Below are 20,597 nucleotides of genomic sequence, written 5' to 3' on the forward strand. Positions count from 1 at the left end.
CTCCAGCTTAAAGCAGGACTGTAGGCTTGCAGCATCCCCTGATGGCAATCTACGCGTTTATTATATATAACATATATCATATACTCCAAGAATACATTTATGTTTTAACCCTCTAGGAACTCAGCCCAACTTTCTAGGGTGCAATAGCAAAAGAGTCAATTGATACTTATGCTTACTGCCTGTCTCAAAAGATATATCAGACCCTCAAAAATCAGTGAACTTAAAAATGTGTGTTTTATAATCCATTTTATGATTTTTTTTAAGTCTGCCTTCCAATTCCCATGTATGACTAACTGAGTATATTATTGCCAGCGGTCACACAGGAATCTGTGGGGAAGCTCATCATGCAAGGCTTATGTTTAACAATGGATCATCCTAAGGAGATGACAATGCAGTGTTCAGCTGGCTATATGGGATTTGTGGCTGGGAATAATCAGACTCTCTCCTATTATATCAGATGTTATTAGTAGGAATAACACTTTATCTTTGCCTACTTAAGGTGATAAAAATTAGGGAAAATGTTCATTAGCAGCACTTCAGTACCATCAGTGCTTTTGTTACATATCTGAGAGGAAAAGCTGACTTTCCAAAATGATTACTGAAATAAAATTAGGTTTAATTTTTCTGGAACCACAGAAATGGGACTTTGTATATCTGTTCCTTCTTTCTTTCCTGTTGTGGTATTTTTCAAAATATTATTGAGCAACACAAGAGAATTGTAGTTTTGGGTGACTCCCAACCACCAAAAGACATTTAGCTTAGTTACTTCAAGCTCAAAAGGATTGTCCTAGCACAGACCTGCCTTGAGGATCAAATGCTAAGGAGTGGTAGCATAGTCAGGACAAAACCAGGCTCCTCTGCTAACCCTGACAGTCTTCATAACTGGAGTGCTTGTGCTGTGCAGCCAGCCTGTTGAGCCAAGCACCTGGGGAAACTCAGCAGAAATCACATCCCCTCATATACAGCAACATGCCAGGGAGGAGTTATGCAGGGGAAAAAAAAAAATCAGAACCAATAACAACAACAACAAAAAAAAACAACCCCCAAAAACACCAGTTACAGAAAGGGTCTTTATTAACACAATATAAGCTGCTGGGAATAGCTTTGCTTTAACAGTTAATTAAACCTGAACAGTATTAATAGTTCAAGTGCTAATTTATTTTTTGTGTATGAGGTTAAATACTGTTTGTGGTGCCTTACTAAATACGAACAGTATTAATAAGCGAATGAGTCTTCCCAAAATTATCCACCAGGGTTTCCCCTGAACTTCCTCTGGAAGGTCTCTTGTTGACAGTGTCAAAAAGAGTGCAGTAGACCAGATGAGGCAGTCAGTTCCTACTCTTCCATATGTTTGGCAGGAATTGTATGTATAATGACAACTTCAGAAGAAATCTACTGATCTTCAGAAGAAAGCTAAAGTCAGTCTGTCCTGCATTAGTGAAAGGAACCTTCAAAACATGGCAAAGAAATGCCAAAAGGCGTTACAGCACGTAGCGCCATTACACACACCCATTACAGCAACGGGTGCACAATCTAATTAACATACTTTTTAACTTTTACTAAAATGTATGTACAAAGACTTTCACTTTTACAGAAGAGTGGCAGATAGCATACTTAAAAATTAAGTTTGGATCACTGCAATGATCACAGTCTGTTAAACTTTGTACTGAAAGTAAACCACCACTGTGTCACGTATGTATTTGTAACTCCGAAGATCTACTACTTAAAGCAGTCTGTACTACCATGAGCTGCCAGTGCTGAGCTGTTAGTACTAGCTCTTCTTCATTTAGTTTAAGAAAGCGTCAAACAATTCTGACATTCAGAAATGTCTCAAAAGGAATGGCTTTTTGAAAGAACACCTCACCCTTGCAGCAATACTGGATAAAATACTATGCAACTCCAACAGAGAATTAGAAAGAAAAGGATCACTACAATAATTTTATAGTTTCATGAAAAACTGGGGTTTGTCTGCCTGATTAACAGCTTTGCTTTGTTTTAGAGTATTATGGGACTTTTAGATCAAGTGATACATTATGCTTGGATTTTTTCAGTGTATTTAACTTCCCACCACAAGACATCATTCTTGACAAATATACATTACATGAAGAGACAGGACAGATTACAACAGGCCTTCTGACAGATCTCAGCTGTAACTGTTGATACAAAGACATGAGCAGACAGACCCATTTCTAGCAGGAATAGGCTTCAAATCCTATTTGTTCACATCAGTGATCTTTAGACAGTGATGTAGCTTCACTAATACAGTTTGTGGACAAGACAAAAATTGGTGGGGAACATAATTATAACAGCTTGTTAAATCATTTGTCAGAAAAATATATTTTAATACAGCCAAATGCAGGCAATTAATGTGGGGACAAATAATGCAGGCAGTATGTACAGAATAGGAAACTGTCTTGGCAAGCAGTGCCTTTGAGAAGGATTTAGAGGTTGTCACAGATAATCATTTCAGCATGATCCTTCCACATTATGCTTTGGCAGAAGCACTATTGCAATGGGCAGCAATACACAGAATTAAGTTATCTTGCAATCTAGACTGTATTGGCAAGACTGTTATGAGATTACTGTGACAAGATTTGCTTTCCACATTTGAAAAAAAAACACGCAGACAGCAGACAGAGTTCAACTGAGAGAGAGAAATATTCAAGAAGACAAAAAATTCTGGAAACTTAATATCAAAGCTTGTAACATGTAAATTAACAGCATTCACTCAGCTCCTCAAAGAGAAGATGGAGAGGTGACTTGCCCAATGTCCGTAAGTGTACAGAAAAGGTATCCAGTATAGTTTGTACAAATTTTCTGACAAAGAAAAGCAAGATGGAAGCTAGAGACAACATAAAACTTCTAATACATTTTTTTTCCCTAACTGAACTTAATCACTGTTCATCATTTAGAGTCTCTAGAAATCATCATTTAGGGGCAGGATGGGATGACAACACACGGGAAGGACACAGACGACTAAAACAAAACAAAAAACCAAAACAAACTGCCCTGCACGGAGGAAGCTGGGTTTGGTGGCAATGATAGTTTCATAGTGTCTCTTATTTCCAGAGGAAAGGAAGGAAAATCTACACTACCATCTGTAAACTGAAGTTCACAGTTTTGCACCAAGTCATTTACTTTTTTTTTTTTTTTTCCAATATACAACTGGCCATGCATATTCTGGGCTTTTTGCCTTTCTCTGAAGGATTAGACATTGGCTAACTGGTACATAAAATTGACTTTAGATGATGATTATTCAGTATTTCTTTCTCCTGTGCCCTGTGAGCTTGTGTCTCTGAATCAAAGGGTCTTAGACACAACTAACATTCTGATACCTCCTGGTGTCTTTGGGGGGTAAACTGTAAACTTCTGAGGACTAAAATGCCTAAACTCATAGAACAACATTTGATGGGAAAAAAAAATTAAAAAGGATGACTGATCTTACACAGAAGGTTGGACTTGAAGATTTAATTTTCTTTCTTGAATTTAAACCTTAAGACTATGAAATATATTATTTATTACAAATCTAAGGAAAATAATCTTGTAAATGTGATTTATAATAACTGATTTAAGCATGACACTTTTCTACACCACTTGAAAACAGCTTCCATATTCAAATATACTCAGCTGTGACCTTTTCCTAGTCTCTCTTTTTAATTAGAACACTTAACACATTCAATCACAGAACAAAATCTATTTGTATAAAATTATTTACAAGATTTTATGCATCCTTTAACAACCCTATGAACCTGATCCAAGGCTCACTGAAGTCAGCAGGAATTGCTCATTAATTCAGAGAGGTTTGGCACAGCACCTAAAGTTATAAAACCAGTCTACACAGTTTCAGCAGAAAACCTGATGTTGAAATCAGCTTGTATTGCTGAGATAAAGTGTCAGGGTTATGTAGCACATTTAAGGGAAATAACTGTGCATTTTTAAATCCCTTATGTCAGCTTTTCTATAGAAGACTTTCACATCTATCTAAACATCTAGGATGGATATTATTACATTAAGGGGTATTATCTACTAACAGTAGTAGAGAACTATTTCATATTCCAGTCCAAAGACTGGATAAAAATCATTCTAGATTATTAATTTTTTAATTCACTAATGGAATTTCCCAGGTCTATCTGCTCAGTTTATTAAGACTTTCTTGATGAAGCAGCTCAAAGAGGGTCATTAAAACGCTTTAGTTAAGGAAAGAGAACATTCTTAATGCTAACATTCAGATGAGGACAGAGCCAAGTAACCAGTCCAGCTGGGAGTGCTCTGTACTAAACACTGTATAAAAGTACCCCCATAATTTGGTAATTGATATGTGTCACCCACCATGGACAAATGTAAAACATTCAGTCAATTTTAATTGTCTGCAAACCTTTGACATACTGAGACTGGTTTCAATTAATTAACTTTGGGCACCTAATTTAGGTGCCTAGAGATGGGAATGACAGTCTGTATTGGGCATAAATAGCATTTCAGTAGCTAGAGGGGTGACCTGTGGAGAGGGAGATCACTAAAGTAAGGTGAGATTAATCCAGTCTTAAAAACTAGAAATCTATTAGTTCCAATACATGCAAGGAGAAGACAGTTTTTATGTTGTTATGCACAGTCATTGAATTCAATAGAAAAATACCTTGTTAATGACACTAGCTAAATTGTATCTGCTTTAGGTATTTCCAGTAGCCTGCCAGTCCCAGTACAAGGACCAAACATAAACAAATAGGCAAATGGAGGTCGTCTTAAACTAAGAACTCATAAGATGCCATAAAATTTCCTTAACTAGTAAATATTTCTGTTTCTCCTGGCTTTAGGAAAAAGGAATGTTCATTTTACGATCATTTGTTTATATCTAATGCTTTCTTTTAGGGACAAGAAAACCATTCTGCTAAATATTAAGGAGTTCAGTGTCACTGATTCTGTAAGAGTATGATTGTATCTTGGCAGCAAGCATCACTTCAAAAATCCCCATTTCCTGCCTGAAGAAAAATTTCAAGGACAAATGACTTTGAATTACGTTACTCTAAAATTCAAGCTAACCTCTAGCCCTCTCACACTTGATAAAAATCACATTTCAGTGTTCCATTATGACTAGCTCAAAGCACTGTAGATGCCAATAGATAATACCATCTAGTTTTATGATAAATTTCTTCATGCATATTTATGAGTGCATGTCTAACTGACCACAAAAATAAACACATACTTTCGAAAGCAAAGGGATCTTAGCCAAAAAAAAGAGGAAGCCAAGTGTCTTAAAGAGGCTGACTTCAGGATATTATTTTTGGATATTTCTTGCATCAACATACACATGCTAGGTTCCCATTTTATGCAAATCCTTCCATACTCGTCAGACAGCAAACAAGAACTTGGGGTTAATATGCATATACATCCTTTTCTGCTCATGTTTCTAGAAGCTCAAGTTTCCTTCTCAGGGTAAATCAGCAATGATAGGTTGACATCATTAGAACTGTGCAGGCTTTTACAGTAGCTGATAATCTCCACCAGTATCAAAATACCTCAGTTTAGGGTTTTTCTCATGCATTTGTTCATTAACCTTCTCAAGTCTAACCAGCACTTTGATCTTAAAAAAACATTTTTGATTGTTCAGTCCCTTCCTATTAACACACAAACATCATACCAAAGAAATTAAAGACTTCAGAAGACAAGGAGGGTTAAAAGCCACAAAAGTAAAAGAGGTATAAATGATTAAGCTGAGACTCTGTCTTCATTAACTATTTAACAGGTGTGCTGTAGCCATTGATATACCTCTGATTAAAGCCAATTATACTGAAATCTTTCTCACAAAGAATAGATACAAGGTACAAAAGCTGCAGGCAGATAATATCCATAGAAATAAGGAAAATATTACATGGAACAAAGCTAGGATAGCTGTGGTCACACGGATCAGTATAATTCACTGATTTGTTAAGCTGAGGATTTAGGCAATTTACTAGCTCTGCTTCTAAGAGCAATGGCTTCTCCTGGACCTGAATTTCATCTGAGCTGCAGCCCACCTTGCCAGTAATAGAGAGGGGTCAGGGCTGGGCAGATGCTGCACCCCACCCCAAGCATACATGCCTCTGTTACATGGAAAATGATCCCAAATGATTTTGCAAAAAGCTACAAGTCCAAAAATCAAAATGAATGTTTTCTGGGTCAGCGTAACCTGAATTATTCCCACAAAAAAAGTAATTTCTTTCAAAACCACCAACTCTGCATTTAGAAATGCTATCAATAAAATTTATTTTTCAGAGTGTCATCCCATTCCTTCAGTAGTAGGGCTAATAGAAATCCATCAAAGGTTTCTGAGACACAATGTTTGCAGGGCCTGAGCTGTGGCAAGCATATCCAGTGATGCTGGCACTGACTGTAAGTGCTGGACTGGTTCTACTTATGACATAGACTTGATCTGTGCTTGAGATCCTCTGGGATTTCCAAGCAAACACAGAAAGTCCTTAGCACCCCTCTGAACAAAATTCCCAGGCAGAAAAAGAGCTACAGCTTTGCTACATTACAACAGCTGGGAAGAAAGACTGGCTCACATTAGAAATGGGAGATTCATAACTTAGAAGTGCTTTACTGTTGGTCTTAACTACTATCACAGGATTTTGCAATTAAATTCTGTTTGCTGCTTACCAAAGCACATCAATCATGGCAGTGCCAATGCATCTCCAGTACTAGCATGAAATAATGAATGAAATATATTAATGGTCACTGAACATATAGTTATTTTCCATTATGGATCATCTCCAATGAGAAGGAGTTAGTTTATTTATTAGCATTATTTTTATTTCACTGAAAATCTTCTTAAACTATGTAAATACTTTATAGCAGTTGTATCAGCAGCTAAGACAATTACAATAAAAACAAACAGATGAAAGAGTTTTCCCTTTCTCCTAAACCTAAAATACATATTTGTCTTAATATTTTTATGAAATGGATTCAGAAATTGCACATGATGTGGAATGCCCTTACTGAACAGGCTGGGAGTCTCCACCAGGTATTGGGATGGCAAGAGGTAACAGCGTGGTCTGAGAGACTCTTTAGTCAATCATTTTTAAGCAGGATATAAAGGGATATAAAGCCTTCATTTGAAACCTCTAACATTTCTGAATATCTAACTTAAGAACTACTGCCTAGCATTTACTCTGTAAGCTTATTTTCTGACAGGCAGGTGGTGCTGAGCATCTTTTCAACATGCAGAATATTTTTTTTCAGAGTTCTGCAGTTACTCCGAGCAGAGATCTTCACCCTGCCTCATACCTCTACAGTATTTCTGATACATGCAATAGCCTGATTCAAGCAAGGATGATGTTTGTCACTGAGTTTTCAGGTGCCTAACGTTGACTGCACTACAGGGCAGTAAAATCAGCCTTGGTGCAGTAGGCTATGCGGGTCTTCCAACCTAGTGACTGTGGCTTTCTGACACAGAGAACTCACATTCTAGATTAATTTTCCCTCACAGTTCTGCAGTGAATCAGTTTAGTGACCTTTAAGACCTGAGACAAGAAGCATTTATTAAGTAATTCTCTTGCAAACTTATAGCACATGCACAAAATACTTGCTATAGAAACAACATTTGCCTGTGCTTTTATCAACAGTTTGACATATAAACCTTTCTTATCTTTAATCAAACATTTTTTATATAAGTATTTAGGAAATTAGAGAAAACTATGCTTTTAAATAGGTAAGATATCACAGCTTATTTCACCAAGGACACATGAACATCAATAGCCAAGTTTCTAACAGAGTCTACAAGTTTTGCTTCTGAATGTCTGGAATATGTAAGTTTCACCTTGGGCCACAAAAGCTGTATCTTGTTATAACACAGGGCATCGTGTATAACCATATCACTGTCAAACACTGGAGAAAAAAAGTACAGTGAAAAAATGTTTGCTCTCATTGCTCAGTTTCAAACTCTGCATTATGTTACAGCTCAATCTTATTAAAACAGCTTTTCTACTTACTATCAAAAAACGGACGTAGATATTTGTTGTATCCTTTTATTATTTTTTGTATAGTTGGAGGCAGAATTTCACCTTTTCCTTCAGCTTCAGGAATTTGTATTGACCTAAAAGAAATGTAAAAAAGTGAGAACGTTTTAAAAGAGCTACAAATATGATTCAAAAAAAGTCAAATATAAGTAAGTAATTCTAGGCTCCATTTTTGCCCTGGGGCCCCTGCAATAATCTTATTGGAAGGATGAGTAAAAGTACTAGTGAAAATGCATACAGTAAACTGCCATTCATTATGCAGACCATCCCAGGATTCATTTTTATATATTTCCCCCCTTCTCCTTTTATGGGTCTTGATGATCAGCAGCTGTGGGAGGGAGACCTGGGGCCATTAAGGGCTGTTACACTGTAAATAGCTTTGCTCATCATTTCTGCCTAACACCTAAAGTGAGCACCCCAAGAGTGCGAGTAGGGTACACTTACCCATATAGATTCAGGCTGTGCTCTTTGTGAATTAAAACACAAGTGCTACTTGATATATAAACCTTTCTTATATTAAATCAAACATTTTTTATATAGTTATTATTTATGAAATTAGAGAAAACTAATTTAAGCTTTGAAATAAGTAAGGTATCACAGCTTATTTCATGAAGGACACATGAACATCAATAGCCAAGTTTCTGCCAATGATTTCAGAAAAGTTGGGGTATGATTTTTCTTTAATTATGAAGGTGAGAAGCAAATTATTGATTGACTCAAGGAAGCTCATCAGGCCGAAGGCAGAGGCGTTGTCTCTGCTTATGGAGAGCAGTCACCTATATATTCCCCAGGAGAGGGTCTTTTTGGTTTTTATCCCCCCACACCAAAAGTGACTGGTTACTAAGAGTGACCAACACTATCCTTTAGCACTCCTACAGCAGGTACAAGAACTGTAGCAGCTCAGCCTTGAGGTGAAGGATGGAAGTATAAATCGATGGCCAAGGGGGCATCAGGTCTTTCCTAGTCCTGTTAAATCGTCGCTGACTTTCTTCTTCCCAGTTTCCCTATAGCTGCTCCTGCAAACTCTGCCTGCTCTTCCTTATGGTATTTCTGGGCCTCCTGTAGCTTTCCAAAGCTTGTCCCTTTAATTTTGATTTTACTATTTTCTGAAATACATCTTAAATATTTGGCATGTATGGAAGTCCTTTCCTTAAATCAACTGTGGTACCTTCTGTGGTAATGCCTGATTTCTCTCATTAATAAATGATGAGTAGCCTCATATTTTTGGTCTTTGATTTTTATAGTTAAGAACTTGTTGGCATGGGAAAGCTGTTGTGCGGTAACTGAGGCTGTGAGTTAATAGGGCACTATCCCTCGTGTGCTATTTTGACATACAATCTTTGAGAAGCCCTACCATAGTAAGCTAATGTATCAGAGGAATGCGATGCCTTCTAAATGTGTGTGGTGTTACCATCCTGGAAACTGTGGGGATACTCAGAAACAGGTTGTCAGTGTGGAAAGGCAAGGAACTTACAGATGTTATGTGGCTTTGCTTATCTGCATCTTAAGGGAGGATGTCCGGTTTCCTTTAAAGTGTTCTTCAATTTATGTGCCCCATTCGTCACTAAGCGAGAGTGAGCTCACAGCTGCCTTTATTCCTGTATTCTGTCATGCAGTAGGGATCACAAAGGATAAAAATAAAACCTGAGACTCATTCCTCTTATCCATGTACATCATCTAAGCTTCTCTTTTACCCAGTATTTGTGGTGTTTAACTAACTCTACATATGTTTTAGTTTCTCCATTTTCTGACTGTATTTTAAACACTTTGGCATGCATTGAAGTATGGAAATGCCTCAAAACAGCTGTTCCAGCCACTGAGTAGAGAGTAGGCTTTTACAGAAGAAAACTTAATATATATTTATTTGACAACCAGGAATATCTATCTGTTCTGGGCTGTCAATATATAATACGTGTGAACTCTTCTGGTTCAACAACCCATGCTTGCTTTTACAAAAGGTGAATTGCAATTATTTAATTTCCTTAGTTATTCTTATGGCTCAAAACTTAGTATTTTTACAGGCTAGGCTAAACTTGGAAGGTACACCAACTGCTTCTTATTTAAAGATACTAGTGTCTTAACAGAACTGGGAAACTGGAAGGGGAAAAGGGAACATCTGCCCTAAACAATAGTATATATCATCACTTAAAACTATCATCTAGACACATGTACAGGAGTATTTTTTTCTGGCTATTTTTTTTCAGAAGTTATGTATCATGAAAGAGGCAGAAACACCTTAGAACTGAGAGAAGAGAGAAACAAAATGCCAAACGCAGTCTGAGCAAGCTTTTGAAATACCCCCCTCAGGAAAAGCTAGGGGAAAAAAAAAGATTTTTTTCAAGCAATCCACTGACAGGCGAAAAATTTACAGATGCAAACAAAGGTGTTACTTCTTGTTTCATATCTGATGTGCTCAAGGATAGAGGCTTTTGTAAGGTCTTTGTAGATAAATTGCAGCAGAATCGCCTACATAGCTGATTAATTCTCTGCTTCAAAACAGCCAGTACTGTCACAGGTTTCTGGTTAATTGGTGAGGTTGAAACATTAGTATTATGTTACCACTTATCAGATACAGGACCAAGTACTTAAATAACAGAAGTACTCTTAAACTCAGTTTAAAAAAAAAAAAAAATGTCCCACAGAATTTTCTGGATCTGACCCTATAAACCCAGGCATTAATTCTTTAATTTGAAAACACCCTTCCCAAAATAAATTGGGAGCCCTTCTTGAGATCAAATAGACTATATTTACTTCATCTGATTTCTGATAATGATTTGAAGTGCAAATTCTATTGATTACGCAGATAAATTTGCCTTAATTTTTTCACTTCTACTTCTTAATAAAAGTATTTCTGGGAAAGTGGCCATCCAGGCAACTCCCTGGATTTTAGTATGCATATATGTCTGTGATGTGATTTTTAATGTAATTTAATGTTAAGTGCTGAAAGTGAAGTTAAATGTCATTCAGGAAGGGAGAACTAGCAATTGAGGTGGAGTTTGATAGCCTGGTGTGACACTGTTAGCATATGTATTGTGACAGATTGTGTTCCCTGTATATGATAGGGAAGATGAAGCTCTGGCTGTCCCTAAACTTTTTTTAAAAAAAATCGACACACACCATAACTGATTATAAAGTACTCAGTAGAGGAAACACTTCACACACTGGCCAGAGCTTATACAAGTGAGATATCTAAGGAGCCACTTAAGCAGCAATCATGACCCTTGCTTCAGTACACTTCAGTCCTTGGATACTGCCCAGAAATATTTCCATTTCAGTGCCAAGCAGGATAGCTTTTGTTTTAACCAGCACTTTCACCAAATCTCCCTGATTTGTGCACTGGCAAAAAGGCATTTGTGTACCTAAGCATCATCTTGGCTGTGAGCTAACCAAGGGTCAGAGCTGCTTCTCTGCCTGTGTTTGTATTTGGGTACAACATGACCAGATGAGCTCAATGCTATGCACCTGTGCCCAAGCTAAAGAGGTGCTGTGCAAGCACATAACTCCCTTGGATACTATACAGGAATTAACTGTCTGTGCTTCTGGATACTCTTAGCCATGTGAAGCTGTATGAGAAGATTCATAAGGTCTACCTGATAATAATGAAGGCAATTACACACCACAGGCTGAACATCTTCAGGTATTTTGCCTCCTTGTGACTTGCATACTTCTGAAATTTTCTTAGTCTCTTCGCAGTGTTTTATTACTGCAAAGCCGTGAGTCATCCAGTGATTATAGAGTGTGGCAAGTCACAGCTGACAAGGAAGGTGGGATTAGAGTAAGTGTGTTTTCTGGACAAAGATCTCTTCATGGCACTGGAGAAGGTGGGGAAGACAGATGTTTTAAACTCCCTTTCAGGGGACTGTTCCACCTGCCCTCACAACCAAGTGGAGGCTTTATCTAAATGTGTTTGCACACCCACTTGAACTAAGCTCAGGCAGAATCTTGAGGAATTTACTGGGAGACCAAATAGGTTAGGCAATTCTACACAGAGAATTGGCTACCAGACTTTAAATATTTCAGTTAAAGGTGGTAGCGACAATGTTTAACCTGTCCATGCTTGCATTTTCTTATTAGCATTACTTATAAAGAATGATTTTTTCCCCATTTTTATAGAAGGAATTTATTTAAGTGCTCTATTTCTATCTTAAGTTTTTTTTGTCATGGCAACTACACTGTTAGCACGATTACTTGTACACAGAAGGGATCAGTTTCACCTTCCAGCTTAACACGACTCTGCTTTCCTAAAGACTTGATTTCATCAAGAATGATTTCATCAACAGAGAATAGGAAGACAATGTTTTAACCAGGTAATTCTTTAACACAGTCTCATTTAGTAACAAATGCACAATGATGACTTTAACTGCCTCAAGCTTACAATACATCTAGGTAGACTGTGTGCTTCTGTCCTTAGGCAAGGTACAACACTCTAGGCAAGGACCATGTGCCCTTCTAAATTGGCTAAGCATCTGATATGATATTCACACTATTTGAAGGTTGGTTTGCTTAAGTTAAATACCTTTATTTCTTTTCCCCCATTAGTTTTCTCAGTAAGAAATCTGTAAATCAAGGCAGCTGATTCATGAAGGAGTTCAGTCCTGTATTTCTGTTACTAATATCCAGGTTAGTTAATCTTTGTAAGAGACAAGATTTTACTGTCAAGCAGATTTGGCTTTGCTACCTGGTCAGATATATTTCTAAGTAAATTGATTATAAACCAACTGATACTATTATACATTGAAGAAATAATATTTTTTTACCAAATATTTCTTACCTACACAGCATCAACAGAAAAATTGCTCTGAGACTGCAGTATTTAAGACTGCACATTGTGAGGTGTGGTTTCTTCTAGGTCCTAAAAAAAGCACAGAGGTAATGTTTCACAACATGTTTACATTTCAAATATACAAATTTCACAAGGTTTTCATTGTATCTTGAATAGCTGTTGCTATAAATGTATTAATAAACATCTACAGCAATAAAAAACCCTCAAAACTAAAAAAAATACATTCTATTAGCAATAACTTGTTACCAATAGAAGTGGCATTCCAGTATACTGCAGCTCTTTCATTTTTGCAGCTGTCCTTTAAATATTAGGTAAAATAGTTTATTTGAAAAATAATCGTGTAGGAGAATCATAAACACTGAGTTTTGTCTCTATTTGTGTAAATGAGTACATCTCTGGCATATCAGCTCAGCCCTCTGAACAGAAAATACCAAACCCCATCTTAGAACACAGAGCTGTTTAAGAGCAACACCTCTGGTACAGGAGTAGTAACAATACCTATGATGCATATCTTTGGTAAACTCATTGTTAATGAGGAAAATTGAAATTACATGTTTCTACTCTTAAAAAAAAAGATCTTTGCCTGTACATAAATAGTCATATATAACCACCCACATTGATCAAAATGTTTGTCTGAGACAAGATGTTTTCTTGTGAATGGGATTTCTTTACTTTTGTCAGTATGATTCACATTCAAAATGCTTATTTTAAGTAATCTGTCAGCTCTGTAATCCATTTCTGGATGAAAACAGTTTAACGCAGTCACGCAACAGATCTGAAATTCACAGACTGTGAAAACTTTTGCTATATTTCATCAAAGCACTGAAATGTTATTTGTAAGACTTGCTTCAAAACTAAAAAAAAACGCAAACCTATGTGACAGGAACACTATGTACCCAGAATCTGCAGAACAACTGTTAAATGTTAATAAATATGAATGAAATATTTGTTGTAGGTTTTAGGAAGGGATAATCAAACAATACTATTTTCAATGTCCAGAATTAATTTTGCAGGAGTCTCTTGCACTTTTATTTCACAATAAATTACTAACAGTAAATAATTTGACACTTCATAACTTGAAGCTTTGTTTTACCATCCTTTAGTGACCAATGCAAAGATGCTAGTGAACTTTTTTAACCGAAAGTAATTTTTCTTTCAGTCTATAGTTCCAGTAAGAGCAACGCTAGTGGTATTTACTTAAATTAATGCAGTGTGAATGGTATCTGACTCGTATGTAACAGTGGTGAAGTGACAAAATAAGTTGTTAATGTCTCCAAAGAAAAATGAAAGATATTTCAACAGCTTCTTAAACAAGTAGAAAGTCTCAGCCCCTTCAGCATCTTGGATACTTTAAGCATACACCAGCCTGGTAAATATTAATGTCAAAATAAATCGTACACTCCTACTGACTTCCACAGAAAATCATGCATGAAGACACTGAAAGCCTGCAATAGGAAGATACAGCACAAAGGAGCAGATGGTGTTGTCAGAACATTGCTCTCTAAATGCTGATTCTGTAACACTCCCGGTGCATATCGTGGGATCTTTTGCATATCTCATTTTCGGTCTGGATGCATACCTTCTACATTTGCTATCTTTATCTCACAGGAAAATATGCTAAAAATAAGGATTATCTTTCTGGTTTCCCAGAAAACCTCTTACTGACTTTATAACTACTTCTTAAATCTTCTTTTATATTTAGCTTTTGAATTGCTACTATGAGCTCCTAATGTGTCTGAAGATCCTTCATAAACAGATTAAGGAAACCTATGGATATTTCTGTACTTGTTTGGTTTTAGTTTTCACTGTACTGAAGATCAAAATGAATGGGTTGATTACTAATCTCTTAAGCAACTCGTTTACCTTCAAATCTTAACGAACATCCAATTTAGTAATTTTATGGGGGAGTGGGGTGGAGAATTTTAGTCTTTAACACATGAAAGGTTAAATCTATTCTATGGTATGTGGACTAATTTTTTTATGCTCAGGCAGAGAGCAGGGAAATAGCAGGAAGGAGAGGATCTTTTATTTCTGTATAAGAAATACTAATCAAGAAATCTAATTGCCATGTCAACTGAGAGCCTGTCACACAAAAGGACACTGCATGCCAGCCAAGGAATAGAATTGGGTAGATATTGAAGTCTTAAGCAGTTTCACAGATAATACTTAAACTGGATATATAAATCACTGGTGCATGTGCGCACACGCTTGTATACACACACACATTTTTTTCTACTGTCCTTTCTATGGGGCTTACTGGGCTGGTTTGTTCCATTGAAAAGCCTGCTGCTTGGCATGTTTGCACATCTGGATCTTTTCTGTCATGCATTTTTTAATCAAATTCTATATACTCACAGCAGGATTCCTTCCTGCATATGTAGACCTTATAAACTACTGGTATCTAAAAGTAGTTCAGCAGGGCCCATAATATTTTCCTCTTTCCAAGAGCCTAGAAAAATATACATAACCTGTTCTCTGCATGGAATATCAAGCCATTTGGTTTTACCAGACAGACTACATGCTGTCCAGATTATTGCACATATATTGACACATCTTCATGTTCTAAACATAGCATTAAGTAATTGAGGCAAAGGTAACAAATATCTGTCCCGATTTCCCATATGATGAAACAACACTTTCTAATATTAATTAGATCAGATTAGGATTGTAATACAGTATCTGATGATTTGGCATTTCTCCTCAGAATTCAGTATTTGTCTTCATCACGAGAGGAAAATTGCAAGTTTTACAAACCTCTGAGATTGAAATGGGATGTGGCAGAGATCTGGCAGAGGTAGTATCAGTGTCTTAAAATTTCACTGGAAGTGAATTGTATGTGGATGAATCAAAGGATGACATGCTTGTTTTACTGCACTATCTTATTCACAAGTGGACACATGGAAAAGACTAAAAATTATTAGAGAAAGACACATTGTCATATAGTAGTGGCCATATGCCTGAATTCTCATGGCTGCTGTTGCAGGCATCTAAAAGTGTGTGTAGAATTATCTTAAAATGAAAAGTCAGTAGTGGATTTATAGATAATAAAAGCTGAATTAGTATTGCAGTTGTATTTGACTTCTGAATCCAAACTGTTGAATGACAGTGCCTTTAAGTGCTTGACTGAAAAGCAGCTAGAAATTCAGGAAGGATTCAGCCAGAATGCCAAAGTATAACTACTTCCCCTGCTCTGCATTGTCCTACTTAGATTGTCCACTACAACTGCAGCATAGTCAATAAATATACATATATACATTGTTTACTCCATCCTCTGGTGGTTAGATCAACATGAACTAATTGGAGGGAAAATGAGGGAAAGCTGAACACACTGAAGATTCAATAGGAGAAAGGGAGTGGATATATGGAAGGCAGTCACAAGATAAGATTCAGAAGTAGAGGAGCAGAAAGATGAAAACAACTCCGCCAGGATATGGCCCCAGAATGCCACTGGCACTTACAGATTCTTTATTCATTCTTCACTCCTGCCCTTACTTTTAGCAAATTGGCACCTGACACACCATCTTCATTAGCTTCTCCAGTTCTGGGCAGTCTTCCTCACTTTTCTTATTTCCAAGATGCATAGGAAGTAATTTTCTCCCTTCAGTTGTGCACAAGCAACAAGTGAAAATAAAGGGACAGCGAGTAACTTCTGCTCATCACTCGAAAAAGCCAACTGCGTGCAACTGATTGACAGTAGTGCTGATGGATGGCATTTTGTGGAATAAAGTGATATTATATCTGTCTTTGTGTTAATTTGGATCCCTGTCTATAATTGCCCTAGTTTTATGCTACTTTTTACATCTCTCTAAAATACATAGATCATGAAAGAGAAGAAAATGCAAAATTTTCACGTTAAAATTATTTTTCATGTTAAAATGGATTAATACTGCAGAGAGTAGCTTCAGTGGCTTCAGTGAAAAGTAGCAAGAAATATTTTTTTGTAAGGCAAATTAGAAAGAAGGAATAAAACCCAGAAGCAGCAAAATTCTCAGACTAACTGGGGGATTTATGAAGGGGCACCTTCTTATTTGTCTGACAAGCTGGCTCTTGGCATACCAGGTAGCTTGTTTTGAAACCCTAGGCGCATCTGATCTTGCCTAGCATGGACCTAAACCATGCAAAGCTTCTGTGGGCAAGTAAGCGAAGTTAGATTTACTCAGCCCATGGAAAGTAGCTGTCTTGTGTTTTCTTTTCAGAGACATCCAGTACGAGGCCATCTGTGGTGACAGTGCTATGTTAGCAATTGGATAGATTTTAAATTTCTGTTGGTGATATATCTAGCAATAGTTCAAAGTGAAATACTGGATTCCAGTTAAGTTCTGATGGTCTAATCAATATAGCTGTTGCATGTGCCAAGTAATACAAATAATAGCCAAAAATGTCACTTACTGAAACACTCAGCAAGTTGCTCCAATCTGTACAACATCTTTCTCAAGTTTTGCACTCTGAGATGTTTTTTTCAAAGATACTCTTCAATAGTATCAGAAGGTCATATTGTTAAAATAAGTAGAATGAATTTACGATTCACAAAAATTTAAAATCTGCTTCACTGGTGTAACAAAACAAGCTGTAAGTGAAACTTCACGATTAGACTTTACTTATATCTGTATAGGGCACTGTATGAGAGTCTGTAAAATGATACCGAATAAATCTGTATGATAAGCAGGTTCATTTTTTTAAGTTTTAAATTAGCATGGCAAGATGCCAGACCGTGTCAGCAACAACTCAGTGATATATTTCAATATCCCAAATAATATACAAGTTAACATGTAAAATCACTGTCCTCAAAATACACCGGAAGATCTTAGGCTAGGTCAAAGAAATCCATTGTTGCAGTCATTTAATTTTTTTTTTTTACTATCAGTTTTTCTAACCACAACAGAATTAGGAACTAGCAGTATGCTGCTAATACATATTAAGTATACAAATACTGTCTAATTGTTAGAGAAATTTGCTGTTCTAGATTGAGGTCCATATTTCTCACCAAGTTCTCTGCATTATTAATTTCATAAACATTGAAGCCTTAGAGTAATTTACATAATGTATAATAGGATTATTTTATATGTTTATCTGTTGTTATTTTCACTCTAAACATTTTAAATAGATTAGTATATATCTTGGGTTAGCTGGGAAATAAGTTAACTGACTGACATATTGTTAATATGACACAGTTTTCCTGGAAAATTAATTTCAGATTTCTAGCAACTGGGTGTTCTGGATGGCAATACAATTCTAGGAGTTACCTTCATGCAACTAGTGTCAGATGTCCTACTTCTAACCAGCATAATACTGAACTGAAAGGTTTTGAGAATGTACAGAAATTGATGTAGTAATAAACATCCACGGAATAGCTTTTAATAAATGAATGAATGTGTTCATGTGACTGCTTAAATATAGCACTCATTACAAGCTCTACTCATGTCTATTGAAAAATCTATAGAAAGTGTACCATGCAGGCTCTTTTCTAGTTAAAAAAAGCAACGGATTAAATTTATGTCCACCTTGTTCCTAAATATACTTTTAGATAGCTGACACTCAAAAGTCCGTGGCTTTTCACAGATCCGTGGCATTTGAGTCACAATTGATGGTTACTGTCATTTGTAATTATCCAAATTAGTCAGAAGTTTGTGGGGTTGTTAATGGTTGTTTATGTGTGTATATATACTTTTTTTACTCTAAATATTTTGCTCTGTACATCCGAGTTCTGCTATCTGTGCAGCTGTAGCTCTACACACACCTGCAAAATTAGAGTCCTCTCATACCAAACTACGGGTCTCTAAAATCCGAGACATTTACTGACTTTCTAATGTATGTGTCAACACTGCAAGATCCTCCCACACCCAGTCCCACAGACAGTCAGGGATCATCTTCTGCCACACCAGTCTGTTTGACAGGCCCAAGTCACAGCCCACCAGTGTGGCTACACCAGAGCAGCTAAGAGCAGAGAGGTGCTTGGTTTTCATGCAATTTAAAGAATGAATGTGAGTCAAGTCAAAGAGGTAGGCAACCTTCAGAGGCTGCAAATGATGAATGAAACCTCAAAGGCACCTTAACAAAAGCTTTGACTTTGCAGGAAGGTGCAAACAGTTTTCACTGCTGGCTTGTGTGGTCTGCCTGGATCAGCACTTTAGGTCACCAAGTTTTTAAAGGGCACCCACAAGTGAGGGTTGAAAGCAGATACATTGCTACTGCAGCATTGATACCATACTTTACTACTTACACAGACCAGCCTAACTTGTTTCTTTAGCCTGTAGCAAAACGGAGCCACAGTTTTATTTGGGCACTATCAAAACAGATATGATTAATGAAAATAGTTAAAAAAACAGAAAGTTAGACAGAATATACTGATTCAGATTAAGAAAGTAGCAACTTGATTTGAAAAGACAATTTGAAATCATGTCTTTCTGATGTCAGTTTAAATTACTGTTCCTTATGAAAGAGCTACAATCTTCTAGCTCTTAACCTGGAGGGGAGAGTCTCCCCACACAGACCCTGATGTCTGCACTTTGCTCAAGCATCCTCGTGTTGTAGAAACTATCCAGGACTCAACTAATCTGCCCACAGCTTGCTTCCATGCAGCCTCTGGCATGGAAGAATGAGGGACATCTCACTATATGTCACTGAACACATGCTGGAAGCTGTGAGGGGAAAAGTAATAGCCCTGCAGTAGCAGATTAGGCTTAATCATATCCATCTTCGCTCCTCTTTGAATATTTTGCAATGTGCCTCTGAGATTTACAACAGAGAATCAGCCCCTTGGTTTATAATTAATTTTGTTTGCAATTCCAAAGGTTTGTTTGGGGGAGAAAAAGGAAAGAAGGGAGGGAATATACCCCAGTGATGCCTTGTTTTCCATGCAAATTAATTTGAACCAGAGATTCTTCCTGTTTACATGCGTGCATAATAACATGCAAAACCTTCAGATAAAGTATTATTTTTCTTGAGATACTTGGTCACCAAACAACTATGTGTCAGTTTGAGTCTGAGGTCTGTAATTCCTTGCTGAATTAATAAGTGTCCTGTAACCAGGAGAATTACAAACTAACCATTTTGAGCAATGCAACAGGATGAAATAGTAGGAGGGGAAAAATCAATTTTTAAAGCAGCTTAGTTTTTCTACAGTCTAGGAAGCTTTTGCATTTGAAACAAACTGCCACAAATTAATGTAAGTAAAATTACTCTGTATAAATACATACATTCACAGGAAGAAATGCTTTTAATTGTACAGCCACAGAAAAACGTGAATGGCTCAGCTTTGCCCTTTTGTACCTGCCAAGGGTGAAGTTGGAGTTATTCTGACAGATGTGGACCTGAGCTCAAAATCAGCAGGAATTCAGTCTAAGAAAAAAATCATAAGAGGGGCTTTGAAAGTATGTAGCATTTTTCAATAAAACATATATTTTGGATTTTTTTTTCCCCCACTAATACCGATTTAACTAATCCTCCCATGTGGATAGGTGTGTGACTGTCTCAGGATCTTCCTTTTCTTTAAGCACAAACTGCTTTAGCTTTATTCTGTAACAGTCATTAGAATTATCTGGAGTTGTGTCATGAAGGGCAACCTTTAAGAACGCTATTTATAAAGTTTGAATAGACACTGAAATTATGTATACAGGCAGGTAATTTTTTTTTCTTATAATTAGAAGGAAGCCTGCTAGAGAATTAAAAAGCTTTCACTTAATTCAAGCATTTTCTTTCATCATAACTCAATGCCCACAACAGGTTTAATCAATCCGATCTGTTTTCATTCAAATATTGTACATCTTTTTAAGTACTGGCACAATTGTTCATCTATGTATTCATCTGAAGTAAGATGTGCAGAT

At 36.7% G+C, this 20,597-nt stretch overlaps 1 protein-coding gene across 1 annotated transcript in view; it reads right to left on the reverse strand.

The window, feature by feature from the left end:
- LOC113481768 (gamma-aminobutyric acid receptor subunit pi-like) overlaps positions 1-17,189 on the reverse strand; it is a 44,046-nt gene extending 26,857 nt beyond the window's left edge. Inside the window, exons 1-3 of the mRNA XM_026851651.1 lie at positions 17,160-17,189; positions 12,763-12,843; positions 7,965-8,068 (exon numbers count right to left, since the gene is read on the reverse strand). Coding sequence (XP_026707452.1) covers positions 7,965-8,068; positions 12,763-12,818 — 160 coding nt within the window. The 5' untranslated portion in view covers positions 12,819-12,843; positions 17,160-17,189. The remainder of the gene's footprint in view (positions 1-7,964; positions 8,069-12,762; positions 12,844-17,159) is intronic.
- Positions 17,190-20,597: the final 3,408 nt, after the last annotated feature.

Source organism: Athene cunicularia (assembly GCF_003259725.1).
Source record: "Athene cunicularia isolate RWA chromosome 6 unlocalized genomic scaffold, athCun1 chr6_part1, whole genome shotgun sequence".
NCBI classification, from domain to species: Eukaryota; Metazoa; Chordata; class Aves; order Strigiformes; family Strigidae; genus Athene; species Athene cunicularia.